The sequence below is a fragment of the Mobula hypostoma genome, chromosome 13 (assembly GCF_963921235.1).
Source record: "Mobula hypostoma chromosome 13, sMobHyp1.1, whole genome shotgun sequence".
Classification (NCBI taxonomy): domain Eukaryota; kingdom Metazoa; phylum Chordata; class Chondrichthyes; order Myliobatiformes; family Myliobatidae; genus Mobula; species Mobula hypostoma.
This window is the reverse complement of record NC_086109.1, coordinates 69,041,681-69,061,538: the sequence shown is the minus strand read 5'-3', so window position 1 is coordinate 69,061,538 and position 19,858 is coordinate 69,041,681. Positions and strand designations below refer to the sequence as shown.

Genomic DNA, 19,858 nt, shown 5'->3' with positions numbered 1-19,858 from the left:
AAAATAAAAAAGGGTTTGGAACAAAAAGTTCTGCATGAGGTGATCATTTAAGAAGTTGAAACACATACTAAAATCAGACATGAAAAATCAAGGAGATATAGCTTCAATTTATCTTAATAAGAAGAAACTCCACGATTCCTGACTGAAAGTAACACAGATCAAAATGAAAGAATATCTAGGTTGTGAACTTTAAAATACTTGTGAAAAAGGTATGTTTGTGCAGGGTTATTGGGTTGGACTCTTGGATCCGCTAATTTGAAAGGTTGAACAAGTTAGGTCTTTATTCTTTGCAGCATAGGAGGTTGAGGGGGGACTTGATAGAGGTGTTTAAAATTATGGGGGGGATTGATAGAGTTGACATGGATAGGCTTTTTCCATTGAGAATGGGGGAGATTCAAACAAGAGGTTATGAGTTGAGAGTTAAAGGGCAAAAGTTTAGCGGTAACATGAGGGGGAACTTCTTTACTCAGAGAGTGGTAGCTGTGTGGAACGAGCTTCCAGCAGAAGTGGTTGAGGGAGGTTTGATGTTGTCGTTTAAAGTTAAATTGGATAGATATATGGACAGGAAAGGAATGGAGGGTTATGGGCTGAGTGCCGGTCGGTGGGACTAGGTGAGAGTAAGAGTTCGGCACGGACTAAAAGGGCCGACATGGCCTGTTTCCGTGCTGTAATTGTTATGTGGTTATATGGTTATAATTTGGGCTTAAAGTAATAATAACACTCTGCGGCCCCAGTCTTAGTTAGAATGCCATTTTACACTTCTACTTCCCTTACTTCGCTAAGCGAGAGGTTGCTATACACATGTCTGGTTAAGGCAGCTAATGGTACATTGTAGACAAATAGTCTGAGATGTCTTTCCCCAGGATCTCTATTCAATGTACGAGCCCATGCTTTCAGTTTGGTTACCACCAGAAACTGGGGAGCAAAGGCATTCTATTATTTCAAGAATGGCATAATACAATGACCATGTATGACAACTATAAGCAGAACCCTGATGACTGAGCCAGTACGAATGTTTGTTGATTACAAGGGGGTTTGACTGCTGAGAGAAACCATTGCTTTATGCGGCCTGCAGCTCCTCTGCCACCACACAGCTGAGGAGTCAACCGAGCATTCAAAAATTAAGATTCACAAGTGTATTAAGGGGGAGGAATCCAAGTCAGCCGACTGGGAGTTCAAATGCAGATCGCCCATGATCTGTTGGATTATTCAGCTCAAGGGGTTGAACAACTAATTCCCACTCCTGCCTGAATGAGTTTAACTGACAAAAACAGAAAAAATTTGTAAATGTTTTGGACAGCACCTGCGTTTGTCAGAAAGGTCAGACATGAGGTTTTTCTTTCCACGGATGTTGCACGACTGTTTATTTTTAAATCACACAGTATTTCTAGTGTCTATAGTTAGTTTTATTTTTATAGAATTAAGGTAATTTTGAATTTTGATGCTACCAAGTGTGATGCTGTCCAGATTCAGTGCAGGTTATAACTGCAGTGCATGCAAACTCACAATACAGAAGTTTAATGTTCATCACTTAATCACCTGTTCTTGTTAATTTCAGTTTATATTAATTTATGCTTGTTTAGTTTGCTGTATTCGTTGTTAGGTCGCATCTGGAATTTCCAGTTGGTGGAAGATTTCCCTCCACGCCACTCTGTCCCAGCACTTGTCCACAATATCCCTAGACTTGTCCAGCTTGGTCCAATCCTTGATGTTGTCCAGCCACATTGATCTTTGCCTTCCTCTTCCTTTCCTTCCCTCCACCTTTCCATATAGCAAGTCCGAGAAGATGTTATCTCTCCGTGTAACGTGTCTACAATAAGCAACTTTTAACTTCATAATCTTCTCCAGCAATATCCGTGGTCTATTAATTTTGGACAAAACCCTCTCATCTGAAACTTTCTCTACCCAGCTGATCTTCAACATTCATCGACTGCTGTATTACTATTGCAAAATGCTATTTTTCATGGCGTTTATACCTTGGGTTTGAACGTCTATAACAATAAGCTTTAACCCGAACTCCGTTCCCTTCTTCAGCACTCAGCGTACCTGTTGGCCATGAATAATCTTATCTACTGCTTTGTAACTATAAGTCAGACAGCACGTATCACCAGATCAAAGACAGCTTCTACCTCACTGTCATAGGACTATTAAGTGATTCCCCAGTACGATAAAATAAACTCTTGACCTGACAGTCTACCTCATCACGCTTTGTACCTTGTTGTCTGGCTGCACTGAACTATCCCTTTAACTGTAATATTATATTGCTTGTCCCTTGTACTACCTCAATGCACTGATGAAATGAAATTATCAGTTTGGATGACACAGAGTTTTTCACTGTAGCTGAGCACAGGAACTTAATTGATGAGAGAAATATCCTTACCCCAGATCAGCAAGAGGTACCTCAGTGGGACAAAATACAACACGACTGTGCAAACCACAAGCACGATGCAGCCCAGCTTGGCCAGGAACGGGACCGACCAGTTGAATGTGCTGGGAGTTTCAAAAGACAAAATAACAGCACCATTAAAATTGCAAGTCACACCAATGTTCTTGAATTTCAAGATACTGTATACTCTGTAAAAGAGACTCATCTTCCCTTTGACTTCAACAAACAACAGCTGTAATTTTGCAAAGTGGATAAAATAAAATAAAGCCAACATTTCTAACATAAATAAATATAATGCAGAAAAGATAAAGCCCAGAGGGTCAAAGAGGAATGCATAAAATCTAGAAACACCACATCTACTCTACTGTTTTTTCAAATGAAGTCACTTTACATAATCATTGATTTGCAAGCATTATTATGACAAGGACTGAATGCCTTTCCATTTAAGAGACACTCCAAGGAGCAGCCAATCAAGATGTAATTTAGACCTTAACCATCAGCCTCACAGAATTCCCTACTAAAATTACATTGCTTGTACTTGCCTCTGATGCTAATTAGCTCCGTAACTATTGTTACTGCTACCCTCCTTTTCCTGCTGTTATTATTTATTAAGACATGAGATAATAAAATTGTTAAATATAATATTGTTCTTACAACAGTTTCTCCTGTAGAATATTTGCACCAATTTTTTTGTTTGCAACATCAAAATATATTCTAGTTCTGATAACACGAAGCCTCTATCGTGCTCTTCAAATATATTTAAAATTATCCAAGATAAATGGCTTTGAATTAAATGCAATAAATGATATCTGCAAACTCCGGGTGGGCAGATTTGGAAATATATGAGTGGGAGGCATCAAGGATATGCTGGGGTCTGCACACAACATTAATCCCTCCCTTTCACTCTGTACTAACAATTGTGGGGCAGGGAGAGTGGAGGAATCCAGGAATGAGGAATGAAATTAATTAAGAGACTTGATCTTAATTTAGAGAAAAAAAAATCTAATTGGAAACATTGAGGGGAATTTTAAACTGCAGAAAGAGATCAAGCAAGATGCAAATGTTAAATTTGATTCTAACCCAGATCTAGCCAAAAGAATGTATTCCATGGATTGAGATGGTGATAAAGAGGGAAATGGTTATTTAAATATGGGGCAGGGAACTTCATATTTAGCCTGCTATAATCAAGTCAGACAAGGCAGAGGCTGAGTGCCTGCAAAACACTGCTCAGGGCTTGGAGAACAGAACTGTATCCCATAGTGCTTTATCTTTCCTCCCATCCCAATAGAGCAATGATGGTGCAAGACCAACATTTTCCAGCTTCATGCAATTAACAATCAAATTAAATTTATTATTAAAGTACATATATGTCACAATATACAATCCTGCGATTCCTTTTCTTCAGGGCAAGTCAATAAATCCATAATAGAATAATAATCATAATAGAATCAATGAAAGACAGCACCAACTTGGGCATTCAACCCATATGCAAAAGACACAAAATGTGCAAATACAAAATGAAAGAAATAATAATAACAAACAAATAAGCAATAAATATCAAAAACATGAGGTGAAGAGTCCTTGAAACTGAATCCATAGATTGTGGGAACATTTCAATGATGGGACAAGTAGAGTGAAGTTATCCCCTTTGGTTCAAGAGCCTGACGGTTGAGGGGTAATAATAGTTCCTGAACCTGGTGATGTGAGTCCTGAGGCTCCTGTACCTTCTTCCGGATGGCAGCAGCGAGAAGGGACCATGTCCTGGGTGGTGGGAATGCATGATGATGGATGCTGCTTTCCTGCAACAACACTTTGTGTAGATGTACTCAAAGGTGGGGAGGGCTTTACCTGTGATGGACTGGGCCATATCCACTACTTTTTGCAGAATTTTCCCTTCAAGGGCATTGGTGTTTCCATACCAGGCTGTGATGTTGCTATATTACAGACTGCTGATGGGTGAGGTGACAACATATGAGGCAGAAACCTAACTACCATTGGACGATAAATCTTAACCAACCAAAGACTACTGATAGCAGGTCACTTCAGCAATTGTCCTGGCAAGTGGGGAGGGCCATACAGTGAACCAAACTTTTCACTGTTTCCACAGGAACAGCATTCCATGTTGTTGAAGTTTCCTGTAGAATTGGTCAGCGTTTCCCTAGCAAAGGTACTGAGCAGCTCTGACATATCAAAGTGAGCTGACCTGCCAGAAAATGAAAGGGCTCCCACTGTCCACCAATGGACCCTCTTTATAGCTCTAACTTCTTATTAGTGATAAACAGGCCCTACTTTGAGGCCTTTACCTTCTATGAAGGCAACAGAGGTGAAAATCGACATATGAACCAAATGCCATTTGAAGTCACCAAGAGATGCACCCAAAATGGACTAGAAATCCTGTGGGTTCTCACACCAGTGTAACACCATACAAGCTGCTGGAAGATATATTCCCTAAGTTGTTGTAATTGGATAAAGAAAACATTGGCATCACCAGTTAAAAACTTACAGGAGTGGAAGACAGCAGGGCTTATAATGCTTATGCTATTTCATAACCTTTGAAGATCCCAAATGAAGAGCTTTCTGCTTTAAACATGGTAGATAAACTATACACAGTAAGATACCACAACAGAAATTGTACCGTGGCCAGGTAACTTGTCGAAGTGAGACGAAAATTAAACAAAAATGCAGTGCTGGACTATGGAAACAGACAATGCTAGATGCGTTCAGTATGTATGGCAGCCTTTGCGGGAAGAGAAACAGATAGTATTGCAGATCCCAAGACCTTCATCAGAACTAGTTCTTAGTGAGATGTTGGTCGTGGGCTAGCTATCAGTAAGTAGAATAGAAAATTCCCCTGCTCTGCTTTAATACAGAGCCATAAGACTATTTTATGCTCAACAGAAAGGACAGATGGACTTTGCTTTAGCATTTCACAGAATGTCAAACTCCCTCAACATTACCACACTCCCTCAGTGCCTCCCTGAACTGTCACACTAGTCCAAAAGCACCCTTACTTCTTCCTGTATCTCATCGTGTTAAATACATTATGTTGTCTATCAACAAAGACTTTTGTCCTGCAATACTGAATGATGAATATGGTGTCACAATGGGAGAGCAATTTGGATCACTGTCAGAGGGGATTGCTGCAAGATCCCTTTTGGTATTGATTATCAGGGCTTGTCTTCCAGCTTGAATCCGTCTGCATTGTCTGAACGTTGACCGATACTCTTGCGTTCAGTCCTTCATGTTACAACAACTGCTTGAAAACAAACACTTTCCAAACGAGCTGATTTTATCACAGGGTAACTGGAACCATAATCCTGAATGTGGCTTGTGTGTCAATGCAGAATTAATCCTCTTTTGTGTAATGAACAGAATGAAAATGGCCTGAAAAAGCTCACCTATTTCACATAAAACTAGAATTTTATTAATTAAAAACCCAGAGTGGCATGGTGTAATCAAACTTTAATCATTTCACATTAATATATGCATTTTACAATGAAAGAATCATAATACTAATTTCTTCTGTTTGAAATCCTTGCGACCCTAGGGAAATACATCAGCTAACATGCTCACATCCTCATTATCACACTTGCGAGGTACATGGCAATGCACCTGGGATGAAGCTAAAGAGAATATACTAAATACATTATCGTTATGAGAATGTAGACCTCTCTCTATTTGTCAATAAAGAAAGCAATAATTAATTACTACTCAATAATGTATTCCAGGATTAGCATAGGCAGAAGGTAAAACACAATAATGATGTGCAAACTGAAGATTGTTGTCAGATCAGATTAAATTCTTGTGACAATATACCACTCTATCATTTTCTGATGAGCTCTGATGTGTGCACAAGCCTATTAGTAGATAGTTTATTGAAATAATATGATCTGATTGGCTTGCTGTTCTCCCCTATACAGCTGTACAAGTGAAAGCATTCATCCACATTTCATAACTTTATACTTAAAGGACCCACACTCTCAACAAAATGTGTTAATGATTATGGTGTGGGAGCAAGCATTCAGTGGGTTCTTCTATAGAATTATGGTTTATTTACAATCTAGCCGCAGACTGGGTGACTGCATTCAGACACTCTGTAATTTATTCCAAATATTGAGGAAACTTCCCTTTCCTTCTGAAATTCATTCCCTGCCTTTCAGACTACAATGCACTGTAAAATGATTAGTGACATTGACATGGTGAAACAAGTTTTTAAAATTCACATGGAAGTTGCCAATGAATCAAAGGAAGCACTTTATATAACTGTCCCTCTCATTATACTCCTTCCCCATCCTCTGGGCTTCCTACCTCCCCCTTTCTTTCTCCCTAGGCCTCCCGTCTGTCCCATGATCCTCTCATATCCCTTTTGCCAATCAATTTTCCAGCTCTTGGATCCATCCCTTCCCCCTCCTGTCTTCTCCTATCATTTCAGATCTACCCCTCCCCTTCCCACTCCCCCTTTCAAATCTCTTACTATCTCTTCTTTCAGTTAGTCCTGACGAAGGGTCTCGGCCCAAAACGTCGACTGTACCTCTTCCTATAGATGCTGCCTGGCCTGCTGCGTTCACCAGCAATTTTTATGTGTTGCTTGAAATTCCAGCATCTGCAGATTTCCTCGTGTTTGCAACTTTATATAACATTATGGATAATACTGCAGAAGAGATAGGCTACTTGGCCATCTGTTGGCTTTTTGTACTCCAACACCCAACTTATTATACGGTTAACCATTGACCTTAAATTCCTACAAAATCTCCAGCAGATCCCTTGAAGAATCACAAAGAGTAGAAGCCAAGGTCTGTGGTGACTTCCACAGTCACAGACACTAAAAGTCTATTCAGTCCAGCCGACAGCAAGTCTTGCCGCAGGAGATTTAGCACCACTGTTAATTGCTAGAACATATCGACAATGTGAAGCCTACAACACAACCTTAGCCTCCTGATATACAAGGTCCAGCAAACTGAGGTTCTGTCTTATGCTCCAAGTGCAAGTTATATTCTCCGGTGAAATCCAGTTACATCGTGGAATACTTTTTGTTTAGATGAAGGTGGGTTAGAAATAAGCTGAACTTGTTCCCTTCGATCCTGGTGTTATCTTTCCTGCTCCCACTTTAGATCCTGCAGTGCTGTGAGGGAATCTGGAACAAGGGGCCTCGGATTAACTATAAGGAAGTTGACAATTTAAGACAGAAATGAAGCAAAAATTTTCCCCCAGAATTTTGTGAATATTTGGATTACTAATTCTGAAAGGGTGATGGAAGCAGTAAACAGAATTATTTTATTGTGGAGGTAGGGAGATTCTGGAGAAGAAAAGGAAGCAGAAGATTCTGGGGAAGGTAGGAATGCTGAATTAAGATTACAATCAGATCAGCAATGACAGAGCAAGTCTGTGGGGCCAAATGCCCTAATTCATATGTACATAAGAGAACCTCTCACTGTTAAGTCTTTGTAGAGACCTGCTGGCTACTGAAAGCAATTAGGCAGGACCAGAGTGTTCAGACTGAACAGATAACTAGTTCTCTCAGAACTTCCTCAGAGTTTTCTGAAAGAAGCACAACTTTTATTAGCAAACCCTTCCAAGAGTTGCGCGAATGAGTGGCTCTGAAGCCACAGCATTATTGCTGATTATTACACCGTTACTCACTGACAGATTGTTCTACACCCTCAATAGATTCATCAGTGCATTTCACAAAGATCAGGCAATCCATGCACTCAGAGTTAAACTCAAAAATGCAGTTAATGTCCCTCTTAATTATTAACATATATAAAGCACCAACCAGCCTCTCCCGGTCACTGCCTGGAACGCATGGGTTAAATCCAGGAGACAGGTTGGACAACTAATTTTTACCAGTTTAATCATCAATCCACAGTACATGCACAAGCTCTCTCCAGGGTTAAACAGGCACCATGCATAATAATGGAATCAACCTGAGGGATCCTGAGTTTCATCTACACCCCAACATCCTCAGGGCTTCATTGGGAAGCATCCGCAAGTTATTCACGGCAACTCTAACCGTTTATTGAGGAAAGGGACATTTTGGTTTCTCCCTTTAAAGATACGCAGAAAAATTTTACATTAAACTGATCAGTGAAGTCAACACAAAATGAACTAATCTGTCTGGAGAGAATTCAAATTTCTTCTCTTAATCTATTTTTGAAAATGACTAATTGTAAATTGTCAAAGTCTATGACAAGGCTGATTGATCACCTAATGAATGTTGAGACATATGATCAAGGTTGCCTCAAATGAATATTCATACACGTGCGGCCTAGCAAAACAATTGTGCTTTAGTGAATCCTACAGATTAAATTTGCTAATTGATGCATGCTTCTAATTTGTGTTGTGAGTTTCACGTTGTCAATACATTCCAAAAGTTATTGCAAGTTACAAAGACTCATTGGATTGATTATGTAAAAAATCAATGAATACGATCCATTTGTAGCTGATTAATTCACAACAATATATAATCACTAGATGATGAATTGTGTTTGTGTATATTTGTCAGATCTGCTCAGTGCAAGACAGGTAGTTGCAGTAAAGTATGTTACTAAAGTCATGTTCACTTCCACCAAGGTGAATTAATATTATTATGTATTTATTAAGCAGCTAAATCTCCAATTGATAAATCCAACGCACAATTCTAAAATTCAAGATATAGATTATTCTACTCAACAGGAAGTCCAACAACAACAGATAGATCCTAATCTCAATCTCTTGATTTCTGTTCAGTGGTTCCCAAAGTGGGCGATATCGCTCCCCCTTCCCCCCAAGGGGCAGAGGAGAGGCACTCAGTAGTTTGGAAGGCAGCTGAGGGATTACAGGCTTAATTTAAGAAATGAATTACCTATTATAAGCTTTTGATCCTGACTGCCTCATTATTGATTACAATGATCACGTAATCACCTCACCTCTTGCTAACCCACAGTTCTTTTAGACTTTGTTCGAAGTGCGTTATAGCCATGTGATACTTTTATATCTGGCATATCATGAAAAATCTGGACTGAAGAAACTGTGTTATTTCGGGGCCCGCACATTATTGTTGTTCACTACTGTAGTACAGTGTTAACTAGTATGAACACCATGCTTTAATCATGCAAATTTGCAATTCCTGTGAATTAGGGTATGGCATTGAATGGGGCAAAGTTCAGTATCTTCCCTTACAAATGGTCTTGATTACATTTATCTAGCCCATGCCCAACCAAGATATCACTGCCCCACTTTATGTACCATCAGGCAGAGTCAGGTTTTGCCTGAGTTATGTGATGTCATAACTTTCCCCTTTATTGATCGTAGGGTTTGATGTTGGGCTTAAACAATAGACTACTGACTATGGATATCAATTCCTATCAAAAATGGTAGAGGTAGACCAAATTAAAGAAGAAGTGTGGAGTATCTGAAATATGGATTTATATCAGCACCAAGCAACCAACAGCGGCCAATGTTATGCAAAAGATATTTTTTTCAAATGAGGCAATAAAACCCTTCAGGCTCCTTGAACATTTGAAGAGAATACACTTTGATAAAGCACAAAGAATATGTCTTATTCTCAGTCACTTCGTGATAACTTTCAGAAACAGAAACCACTTTAAAGCATGCTTGCCAGCACTTCACAACAAAACAGTGATGGTCTGCAAGCCTCATACAATATTTCATTGCTCATTGCTAAATCTGGAGAGCCCCATCATACTGATTCTGCTAGCAGCAAGGGAGGTTTTGCATAGTTACCAGATCCAAATAATTAAAGCAATTCCATTCTGCGACACATCTGTTCAAAGATGAATAGATGAAATGTCTGAGAATGTGGAAGATACATTGTGTAATATACTTAGGACAACAGAATTTGCTCTGCAGTTCAAAGAGTCAACTTTGCCAGGCAATGAACCTTTGCCTTGTGGCTCTATTCGCTTCATAAAAGATGAAAGCATCGTTCAAGACTTAATATTTGCAAGGGAACTAGAAATGGAGATGGAGGCAGAGTCAAATTTTCAGGTTGTTGAGCAATTTTTCAAAGAGAAGTACATTCCACTCACGAATATTCTTGCTTGTGCAACATATGGGGTACCATCAATGATAGGATGCCATCGTGGGGTTATTATTTTCTTGAAAAAAACTGCACCTAACATATTTACTATTTGCTCTGTAATTCACAGACAACATCTTGTCACAGAAAAACTTACGTGATTTGCTGCATAAATCATTAAATATTGTTATCACAATGGTAAATAAAATCAGGTCCTATGCTCTCAATTGTTGACTATGTTGAGAGTTTTGTATTTAGAGTGATGTAAGTTTGCACACTTGTTGCACACAGAGGTTATGTGACTGTCTAAAGGAAACTGCCTGAGATGCTTTTATGCAGTTTTGAAACTGTGATAGAATTCTTTGAAGACTTGAATGCTTCATTCAGCAATCAAATCAAGAACTTTAAGTATGAGATTGCTTAGTTATCAGAATTATTTGCAAAGTTTAATGAAATCAATCTTCAATTGCAAGGAAATAATATGAATCTTATCAAAGTCAAATCAGTCATCTCTGCATTTCTCTCCCAGTTGACCCTATTTAAAGTACAACATTGGCTGTCGCAACCTTTTCCGATTTCCGAGCCTCTCCAAGTTGGAAGAGAAAGAAAGAATACCAGATGATGATCTTCAAGTATACTGTGCCTAACTGGGTGCGCTACATAAAGACATGTCAGAGAAATTTCAGGATCTTCTCTGAATCTAAATTCCAGATTGGGTAATAAATCCATTCCTGAACACTTGTAAAGAGGAATTAACAGGAAGGATGGAGGAAGAACTGATCTTGCTACAAAATGACTTTGAGCTGAAGCCGAGGTTCCAAAAAAAAAATCATGAAAGACTTTTGGTTGCAGAAAGAAATCTCTGAACGCTATCCTGCACTGTGGTAAAAGGCCAAGATGTTCTTTATTGACTTTCCAGCATTATATTTAGTGGAGCACAGCTTCAGTGCAGTCACCCAACTTCTTTCAAAGCAACGAAACAGGCAGCAAATTACTGAACATGGGAATCTGAGACTCCTTCTGAGAGATATTCAGCCTGATGTTGAGAAATTGGTATCACTGCACCAAGCCCATCCATCTCAATGAAAGGTAAAATAGCAATGAGGTAGTGAACAGCTGTACCACTAATGTGGGTGCTCTAAAATTTTTGATGAAAATTGTATTTATTGTAATTAAAGAAATAATTTGATTTGTAACTAAATAGATTTCAATATTTTAGCAATTATTTGTCACTGCTTTGAATTTGCAGCTCCTATTTACTTCCACTGTTCATCATATATCAAAAATTCTTTATAGTTTTTATGTAATAGCCAGAAAAGGAGAGGGGCGCTGGGATGTGGTCTGACAGCCAAGGGGATGGTAACCCAAAAAAAGTTTGAGAATCACTAGTCTAGATCAATACACTCAACTTTTAATAAAAGGAGTGTTTCACTTTAAAATATGGTACCGGAATAAGATATTGGTGGAATTTTGTAAAAGTTAGTTTCTTGTGCCATATTTGATTTTCCACATGAAAGAAGGGAGCTTGGAGATAATTTATTCCCACATATCAGCTTTGAAATCAACAGGCAGCAGAGGAGAATCCTAATATGAATACCTTCTTTCTTAGTAAACTTGGTCTTAGCTGGAGAAAGGTTACATTTTCAAAGATAATTAATTTTCTTAAGCTGTATGTATCTGTATCTATTAGTGATGGAAAATCATGGATCTACATTCCCTGTTCACTCACCTGACCTAGAATTCTGCGTCTGGTTACCATTCTGTAGAAAGGAGATGACAGGAGTGGGTGCAGAGGTTAGCCAGAGTGTTGCCTGGGGAGAATCTTTCCAGTTTGTTTGTTTGTTCATCTATCTATCTCTCTATTTATTTATTCATTGGGACACAGACTAGACCCTTCAAGCCACACCACTCAGCAACCCCTGATTTAACCGTGGCCTAATTGTGGGACAATTTACAATGACCAATTAACCTACCGTGGGAATGGATCGACTGGGGATGTTTCACTCAGAGCAGAAGAAGTTAAGGACATTTGATAGTGTGCTTGATAAAATCATGAGGAACACAGACTGAAAAAACAAGACATTTTTCCTTATAACAAAGATGCATAAAACCAGAGGACAAAGGTCAGGGAGAGGGGAGAGTTACAGGGGGATTAGAAGAATATTTCTTTCACCCAAAGTGTAGTTGAGGAATGCAATATCTGAGGCAGGCAGGGATTAATAAAGGTGCATTGAATTGAGGGGCAGAGGTTTCTTGAGGACACAGAATTCGTGTAAGAGGTAAGAGATTAGTGGGGATATGAGGAAGAACATTTCTCACACAAAGGGTGGCTGAAATTTGGACTGTGTTGCCTGGATGTGTGGTGGAGCAGGTACTCATGCAGCATTTAAAATGTATCTAGGCAAAAACTTGAAACACCAAGGTATCAATGGGTACAGGCCAATTGATGGAAAATGTGATTTGTATACAAGGGTATGTTAACTAGCATGACCATAGAGGGCCGAAGGAATTGTTTCTGTTCTGTATGAATTTTCTCTTATTATGACTTTTAGTCAAATTTTTCTACTATAATTTCTGTTGTAAACTGAGACGTTTACAATACTCATTCAACTACTCTGATATCTGCTACAACGTTGCTCTCAAGAGGATGTTCTGTGGAGTAATGTACATCTCCCACATCCATCGCCATTTTGCAGAGTACTGACAGACTTACTTTAACTATCTGGCTGCAGACACCATTTGTTATTTTATCACCACTATAGAAATATGCTTTTTTAAAAAATAAAATGTAAAGTTTTGTATCAAAGGTTGAATTTTGATTTACAAGCATAACTCAGTTCTGTTCCATTAGATCTCATGAAAGTGTTCAGTTTGGGACTGCACTAGTCCCTAGGACAATTGCAGAGATCTGACAACTGGACTGCAGAGAGTCTGGATCAGATCACTGAATGCTGACAGCTGAACTTCTGAATTTTAAATACCTACATCATACAGCAGGCAGAACATATTGTTCAACAAAATCAGCAACTCCATGTAAATCAAAAACCTGCAGATGTTGTGTATCTGACTAACTCAGCCAACTGCAGCTCACTGAGACACGATGTCCAATAAGGATGAAGCCGAGCCAGGAACTGGCACTGAACTGTGGAAAACAAGTAGCAGGCCAGGTCAAATGACAGCTCCAGACTGTTGACAGAAATCAAGGTGAGCTCTGCACTAATCCCCAGTGACACTTCAGGAAAACAGAGCAGGGAGTGGGCAGAAGCAACCAAACAGCACTAAATCACCGTGTATTTGTGATGCTGAAAACAATGGAGGACAAGAAACACAAGCAAAGCAAATAGCCTTGAGACCCAAAGCGGGCATTCAATTGGATCTTGGCTCATCGATATCTGAATTTGTTTTTTCTCCACGCTATTCAATATCTTACTAATAAAAAATCTTTAATAAAACCCTCAATTCCTATTCAATTGCACACTTTCAGAGTGCTGTAATACTGTTAAATTACTAGAAATTTAGAAAACAACAAACATGATATGGATCACTGTCCCATAAAGCTCCATTAATTCTGCAGTTTGGCATTGTGGTGGAGTAGGATTTTCTTGTCTATTGTACTGGGTAGTTGTACCCAGTGTACCAGAAACTAAACAATTGGGATTTCTGCCAATTAAATAAAGGATTATTGGAATTTCACTCTCCCAAGCAAATGATCCAACTGTAACAGGTTGATTATAATCCTAATCAAGTTAGAGGATTTCAGTAATGTGCATAAGTGCTTCCTGCCTTTGCTCTTGAATGGTCTGAGTTTAATTTTCAGACTATGTGCCCTTTCTTGTTTCCACACCTGAAGAACTAGCTTCTCTGCAGCCTTACAGCAATAATTAAAACTGGGGAGCGGGTGAAAAAACAAGAACTCAGTGTATGGCAGAGATTACAGCCAACAAACTTCCACGTCCGCACTGGTGAGATGGTTATTTGGAGAGATTGTGCTAATTCTCACTTTTATCTTTCTGTGTCTTTGGAGCTTCGAAATGAATTTTCTTTGACGCTCCTCTGGCCCTGAAAGCAGTCATCCTGTTTCATTTTATACCAGCCGTTAAATGCCCGTGCATGTTACTTTAATGCAATGCTGAACGACTGATTCACTGCTTGATGCTAAGTCTACTTTTAAAGTAATGATATACCTGTGCATAAACTCTATACACTGAGTGGCCACTTTATTAGGTACACCTGCTCACTAATGCAAATATCTAATTAGACAATCATGGGGCAACAACTCAATGCTTAAAAGCATGCAGATATGCGTAAGAGGTTCAGTTACTGTTCAGATCAAACAGTGGAATGTGGGAAGAAATGTGATCTAAGTGACTTTGACAGTGGAATGATTGTTGATTGCAGACAGGGTGGTTCAATTATCTCAGAAAATGCTAATCTTCTGGGATTTTCATGCACAATATGCTCTAGAGTTTACAGAGAATGGCATGAGAAACAAAAAAATCATCCAGTGAGTGGCAGTTTTGTGGGCAAAAATGCCTTGTTAATGAGAGTAGTCAGAGAAGAATGGCCAGACTGATTCAAACTGACAGGAAGGCGACAGTAACAAAAATAACCACATGTTACAACAGCAGTGTGCAGAAGAGCACCTCCAAAGGCACAACACGTCAAACCTTAAAGTGGATGGGCTACAGCAGCAGAAGACTACAAACATACACTCAATGGCTACCTCACTAGGAATAGGAGGTACCTAATAAAGTGGCCACTGAGTGTACTTTAGTTCTAAAACTAAACTCTTTGGGGAATCTCATTGAAACCTTTCTAATGTTGAAAGGCCTACACAGAGTAAATGTGGAGAGGATGTTTCCCATGGTGGGAGAGTCTAGGACAAGAGGGCATAGCCTCAGGATAGAGGGGCGCCCTTTCAAAACAGAGATGTGGAGAAATTTCTTTAGCCGAAGGATGGTTAATTTGTGGAATTTCTTGCCACTTTCAGCTATGGAGGCCAGGTCGTTGGGTGTATTTAAGGCAGAGATTGAGTGGTTCTTGATTGGACAGGGCATCAAAGATTACAGGGAGAAGGCCAAGAAATGGGGTTGAGGAGGAGGAAAAAATGGATCAGCCATGATTGAATAGTGGAGCAGGCTCAATGGGCCAGATGACCTAATTACGCACCTATCTCTTATGGTCTTAAAATTTAAGTCAACAGATTTAAATTTTAGAAAGGGATTTCAATCCAAGCATTTAATGCCTGCAGGGGTTAATATTAATCAGCCTTTAATCTCTAAGGCTAAAAAGTTCTTCGGAACAACTGGTAGTAAAGTAGAGGTAAAAGCAAACATTTATTTCTCAAACATGCCGTGAAATGAGATGATGAGATTGCCCTGTGACAATTTTTTTGCCAAGGTTGCTATGTTATAAACATGACTTGCCTTCAAACAGATAAATAAATAAGTAAACAAACAGCACACGGGAGGAATACTGAGGCAGAGTTTGCAAGGTTGATGAACAGTTCAGAAATCTGATAGGAGAGGAGGAAAAGCTGCTCCTAAAATGACCAGTGTGAATCTTTAGGTTGCTGTACAAAAGTCCTGTGCAAAAGTCTTAGGCTCATGTACGTTGCTAGGGTACCTAAGACTTTTGCACAGTACTGTAGTAATTTTATATATTGCACTCCACTGCTGCTGCTGCAGAAAATCATGACCTATGTGAGTGATGATCATCCTGATTCACCCACGCCATTCCTAACATCCTTTGCTCCCAGCAGACTTCCTCTCCGCTTATGTTGACAAATACAATACCGTGCAAACATCTTTGCCACCCTAGCTATATACAATTTCCTGAGACACAAGTGCTGTACCTCCTTCATGATAGTAGCAATGAGAAGTGGGCATGTCGTTGATGGTGCAAGTCCTTAATGAGGAGTGTTTGATAGTTCTGGGCCTGTACAGAATTAAATTAAGTAATACTTATATAGCCCCCCAGTAAGCATCAAGCTCGTTCAACTCGCTGTCGTCTAGGGGAAGCAGCCTTCAGCCCCGCCAAACTGTGTAATAAAGTTTGTGTGGAAGCTCTGTGGTGTACTCCACCCCGCCAAATAACAGTCAAAACACTATATACAATTAATTGATTACAATTCATAGATATTACTGGAACGATATGATTAATAGAGATAAAATATAAAAGGAAAATAAAAAGCGCCAAACTTATCAAAGTTTAATCCCTTTGTGCACAAACAGTTGGAGCTCTAGTAACGATCCTCTCTTCACCATTCGATCCCCTCTGACTACTTTGACCCGCTGCCTGGGACCAACCACGATGATCGACCAGACGCTCCACACGAGTCTGTCTCTGCCTCCTCTCCTCGCCGAAGACCCTGGACCTCGGACTTCCGCTGAGGGTCCAACCCCACTAGCCAGTCACAGCACCGCGTCCACTTTGTCTCTCCCCATCGCGCCTTCTGCCACAAAAACCCGCACATCACAGTAGTTTACAGACACACAAGACAGAATAATATCTATCCCAATTGGTTCGGTCACCCCCTTATCAATAATATAACCCAAACAAGCTGCTAGCGAGAGAACTTTCTCAGCAGTTAACATAACAAAGAAGCCATTTTAATTATAACATATCAAAGAAGCCATTTTAATTAGCCTATGCAGTAACATAAAAGGAGAAACCCCTTATACTTATAAGAGGAGATCTCATTGATACCTACCAGATACTGGAAGACCTGGGTAGAATAGAGTGAAGGGAATGTTTCCTTCAGTATGAGAGCCTAGGATCTGGGGGCATAGTCTCAGAATAGAGGATATCCCTTTCGAACTGAGATGAGGAAGAATTTCTTCAGCTAGAGGGTGGTGAAACTGTTAAATATACTGCTGTGGAGGAGAACTCATTGGACATATTGAAGAAAGGCTCTTGATTGGTAAGGGGTTAAGGATTACGGGGAGAAGGTAGGACAATGTGGAACAGGGTGGAAGTGACTAATATGGGGGGGTCATAACTATAAGGTGTTTGGAGGAAATTCTAGGTGGGATGGCAGGGGTAGCTTTTTTTTACACAGAGAATGGTAGGTGTATGGAACGCGCTGTCAGGGATAGTGGTAGAAGCAAATACAATAGGGATATTTAAGAGGTTCTTAGACACATGGATGAAAGAAAAATAGAGAGTTACATGGAAGGGAAGGGTTAGTTTGATTTTAGAGTAGATTGCAGCATCAGCACAACACCTTGGGCCGAATGAGCTGTACTGTGCTGTACTGTTCTGTGTATAAGGGGTTTCTTCTTTTATGTTACTATATATGGTAATTAAAATGGCTTCTTTGTTACGTTAAATGCTGAGAAAGTCTCCAGCTAGCACTTTGCTTGGGTTATAACAGATAGCAGATGTACTATGAGCTAATGGGTGTCCATGTCATTCTTTCTTGGGGAATATGCTGTCTCATATGACTGGGAGCCAGGGGTTTTTGGCGGGAAGTCGGAGAAGAGACCGTGAGACCTGCGGACGTGCAGGAAAAGCTCAGGTGGATCACTCCGGGTGATCCCAAGCTGCAAGTCGACGGGGTCAGGGTGGTCCCGAAGAGGGTCCTGAGCTCCAACGTGTGCACGAAGAAATTGAACTTTGATAAGTCTGGCGCCTTTTCCTTTTTTTTTGTATTGAACTTCTATTAATCTCATAGATTTAGTAATATCTATAAAGTATAATTGGTAAAACGTACATTGTGTGCTGGCTGATGACTGATGTTTGAAGCTGAATCAGGTGGCAGTTGTACAGCAACCAAAATAACTGGGAGACAAGGTGGGCAGCGGACGGGGTTTCCCCTAGATAAAGAGCGTTACATGTGTTAAATGTTCCAATACAGTGAAAGAAAATCAGCTAGGATTGAACTAGGGAGCAGACTCCATGGGCTGAATGGCCTAATTCTGCTCCTATATGTCACAGTCTTATGGAACTCTATTCGAATTAGAGTTAGGTGCAAAGTTCTGGGAGAAGATCACACCAATCACACCAATAATTATTTATTATCCACAAGGTGTTAAACTGACGTCTTCTATGATAGCATTTCTGTGGAGATGATCAACCTCTGTGGCATCGAACGTGACAAGAAGGAACACAAGTATAATCACATGCATTACAAGTTCAAGTTTATTGTCATCTGACTGTACATATATACAACCAAACAATGTTCCTCCAGAACACAGTGCTCCCACGAAACATAGCACGAAAATATTGCCATTAATAAGTTAATAACATATAACTCAAAATGCCTGTAATGTGGCAGCACAGGTAAACAGCAAATAGCTCACTGACCTAACAATAAAACCTTAGAGCTGTACGAGTACTCATTAGTCTCACAGCCTGAGGGAAGAAGCTGTCATCCATTCCATCGTTCCTGGTCCTGACGCTTCTACACCTCCTTCCTGATGGTAGTGAGTCAAAGAGATTGTGGGATGGTAGAAAGGAATCCTCAACAATGGTATGCGCTCTTTGTCTGCAATGCTCCCAGTGAGTACCACAAACAGCAGGGAGGGAGACCCCAGTGATCCTCTCGGCGGCTTTTACTGTCCACTGTAGAGTCTTGTGGTGCGATGCCTTGCAGCTTCCATACCACACAACGATGCAGCTGTTAGGATGGGAGTGGGGAGCTTTGCACGTCTCAATCTCCTCAGAAAGTGTATACGCTGCTGTGCCGTCTTGACTAGTGAGGAAGTGTTTTAGATCCAGGTTAGGTCCTCACGGGGCTAAGTTAGATTGTCTCAGTTTACAGGGGAAAATCATAAGCAGGAACATATTTGGACAGTTATTAAAAATAACTGATTTAATATTTCACTGGTTTATCAGTAGTTACTGACTGGCAAACATCATATTGTTGTGATTGTGCAAATTTATTTTTGTTATTCATTTAGAAGTTATGGGAATCTCTGGCAAAGCCAGAATTTATTGCCTATCTCAAACTGGTGCATTCAAATGAGGGCAAAATTATCTGCAAAGTGTAGCATAATCAAAGTTGAGAAAATAAAATTAGAGCTCCAACCAAACTGCAATACTTACTTTTTAATTCTTTCACCAAACGATGCTATTTCATCCAGGATGTTCTGAACACTAATGACAATATCTTGAACCTTGTGAATCTTGCCCATTAATCCTCTTCTTTCAGAGTCCTGGAAGGAATAACAAATACCTGTCAGAAAAAGAGCGAACAACACTTTTTTTGAAGTGGTCTTCTTCTCCAGGTAGTGGAGAAGAAAACTGCTTTGACAAAAATACTGTTTTATCAGTGATGATAATGGTTTTTTTAATCAGCGTATTGTGAGTTTATAAATTGGGTTCAACAGAAAATTGAGCAATTTATCTTAATACACCAAGTGAAAAAGTAGATGTTGCTTTTGGCCAGATGCTAAAGGAAGAATAATCATTCAACCAAGGGATCTTAAGGATGTTACTTCAGTGTTTTCCAA

At 39.7% G+C, this 19,858-nt stretch overlaps 1 protein-coding gene across 6 annotated transcripts in view; it reads right to left on the bottom strand.

Moving 5' to 3' along the window:
* mctp2b (multiple C2 domains, transmembrane 2b) overlaps positions 1-19,858 on the bottom strand; it is a 493,262-nt gene that overhangs the window by 18,838 nt on the left and 454,566 nt on the right. For all 6 annotated transcript variants that reach the window (XM_063065909.1, XM_063065910.1, XM_063065907.1 and 3 more), the window contains 2 exons: positions 19,452-19,561; positions 2,381-2,490 (listed from right to left, as the gene is read on the bottom strand). In XM_063065909.1, coding sequence (XP_062921979.1) covers positions 2,381-2,490; positions 19,452-19,561 — 220 coding nt within the window. The remainder of the gene's footprint in view (positions 1-2,380; positions 2,491-19,451; positions 19,562-19,858) is intronic.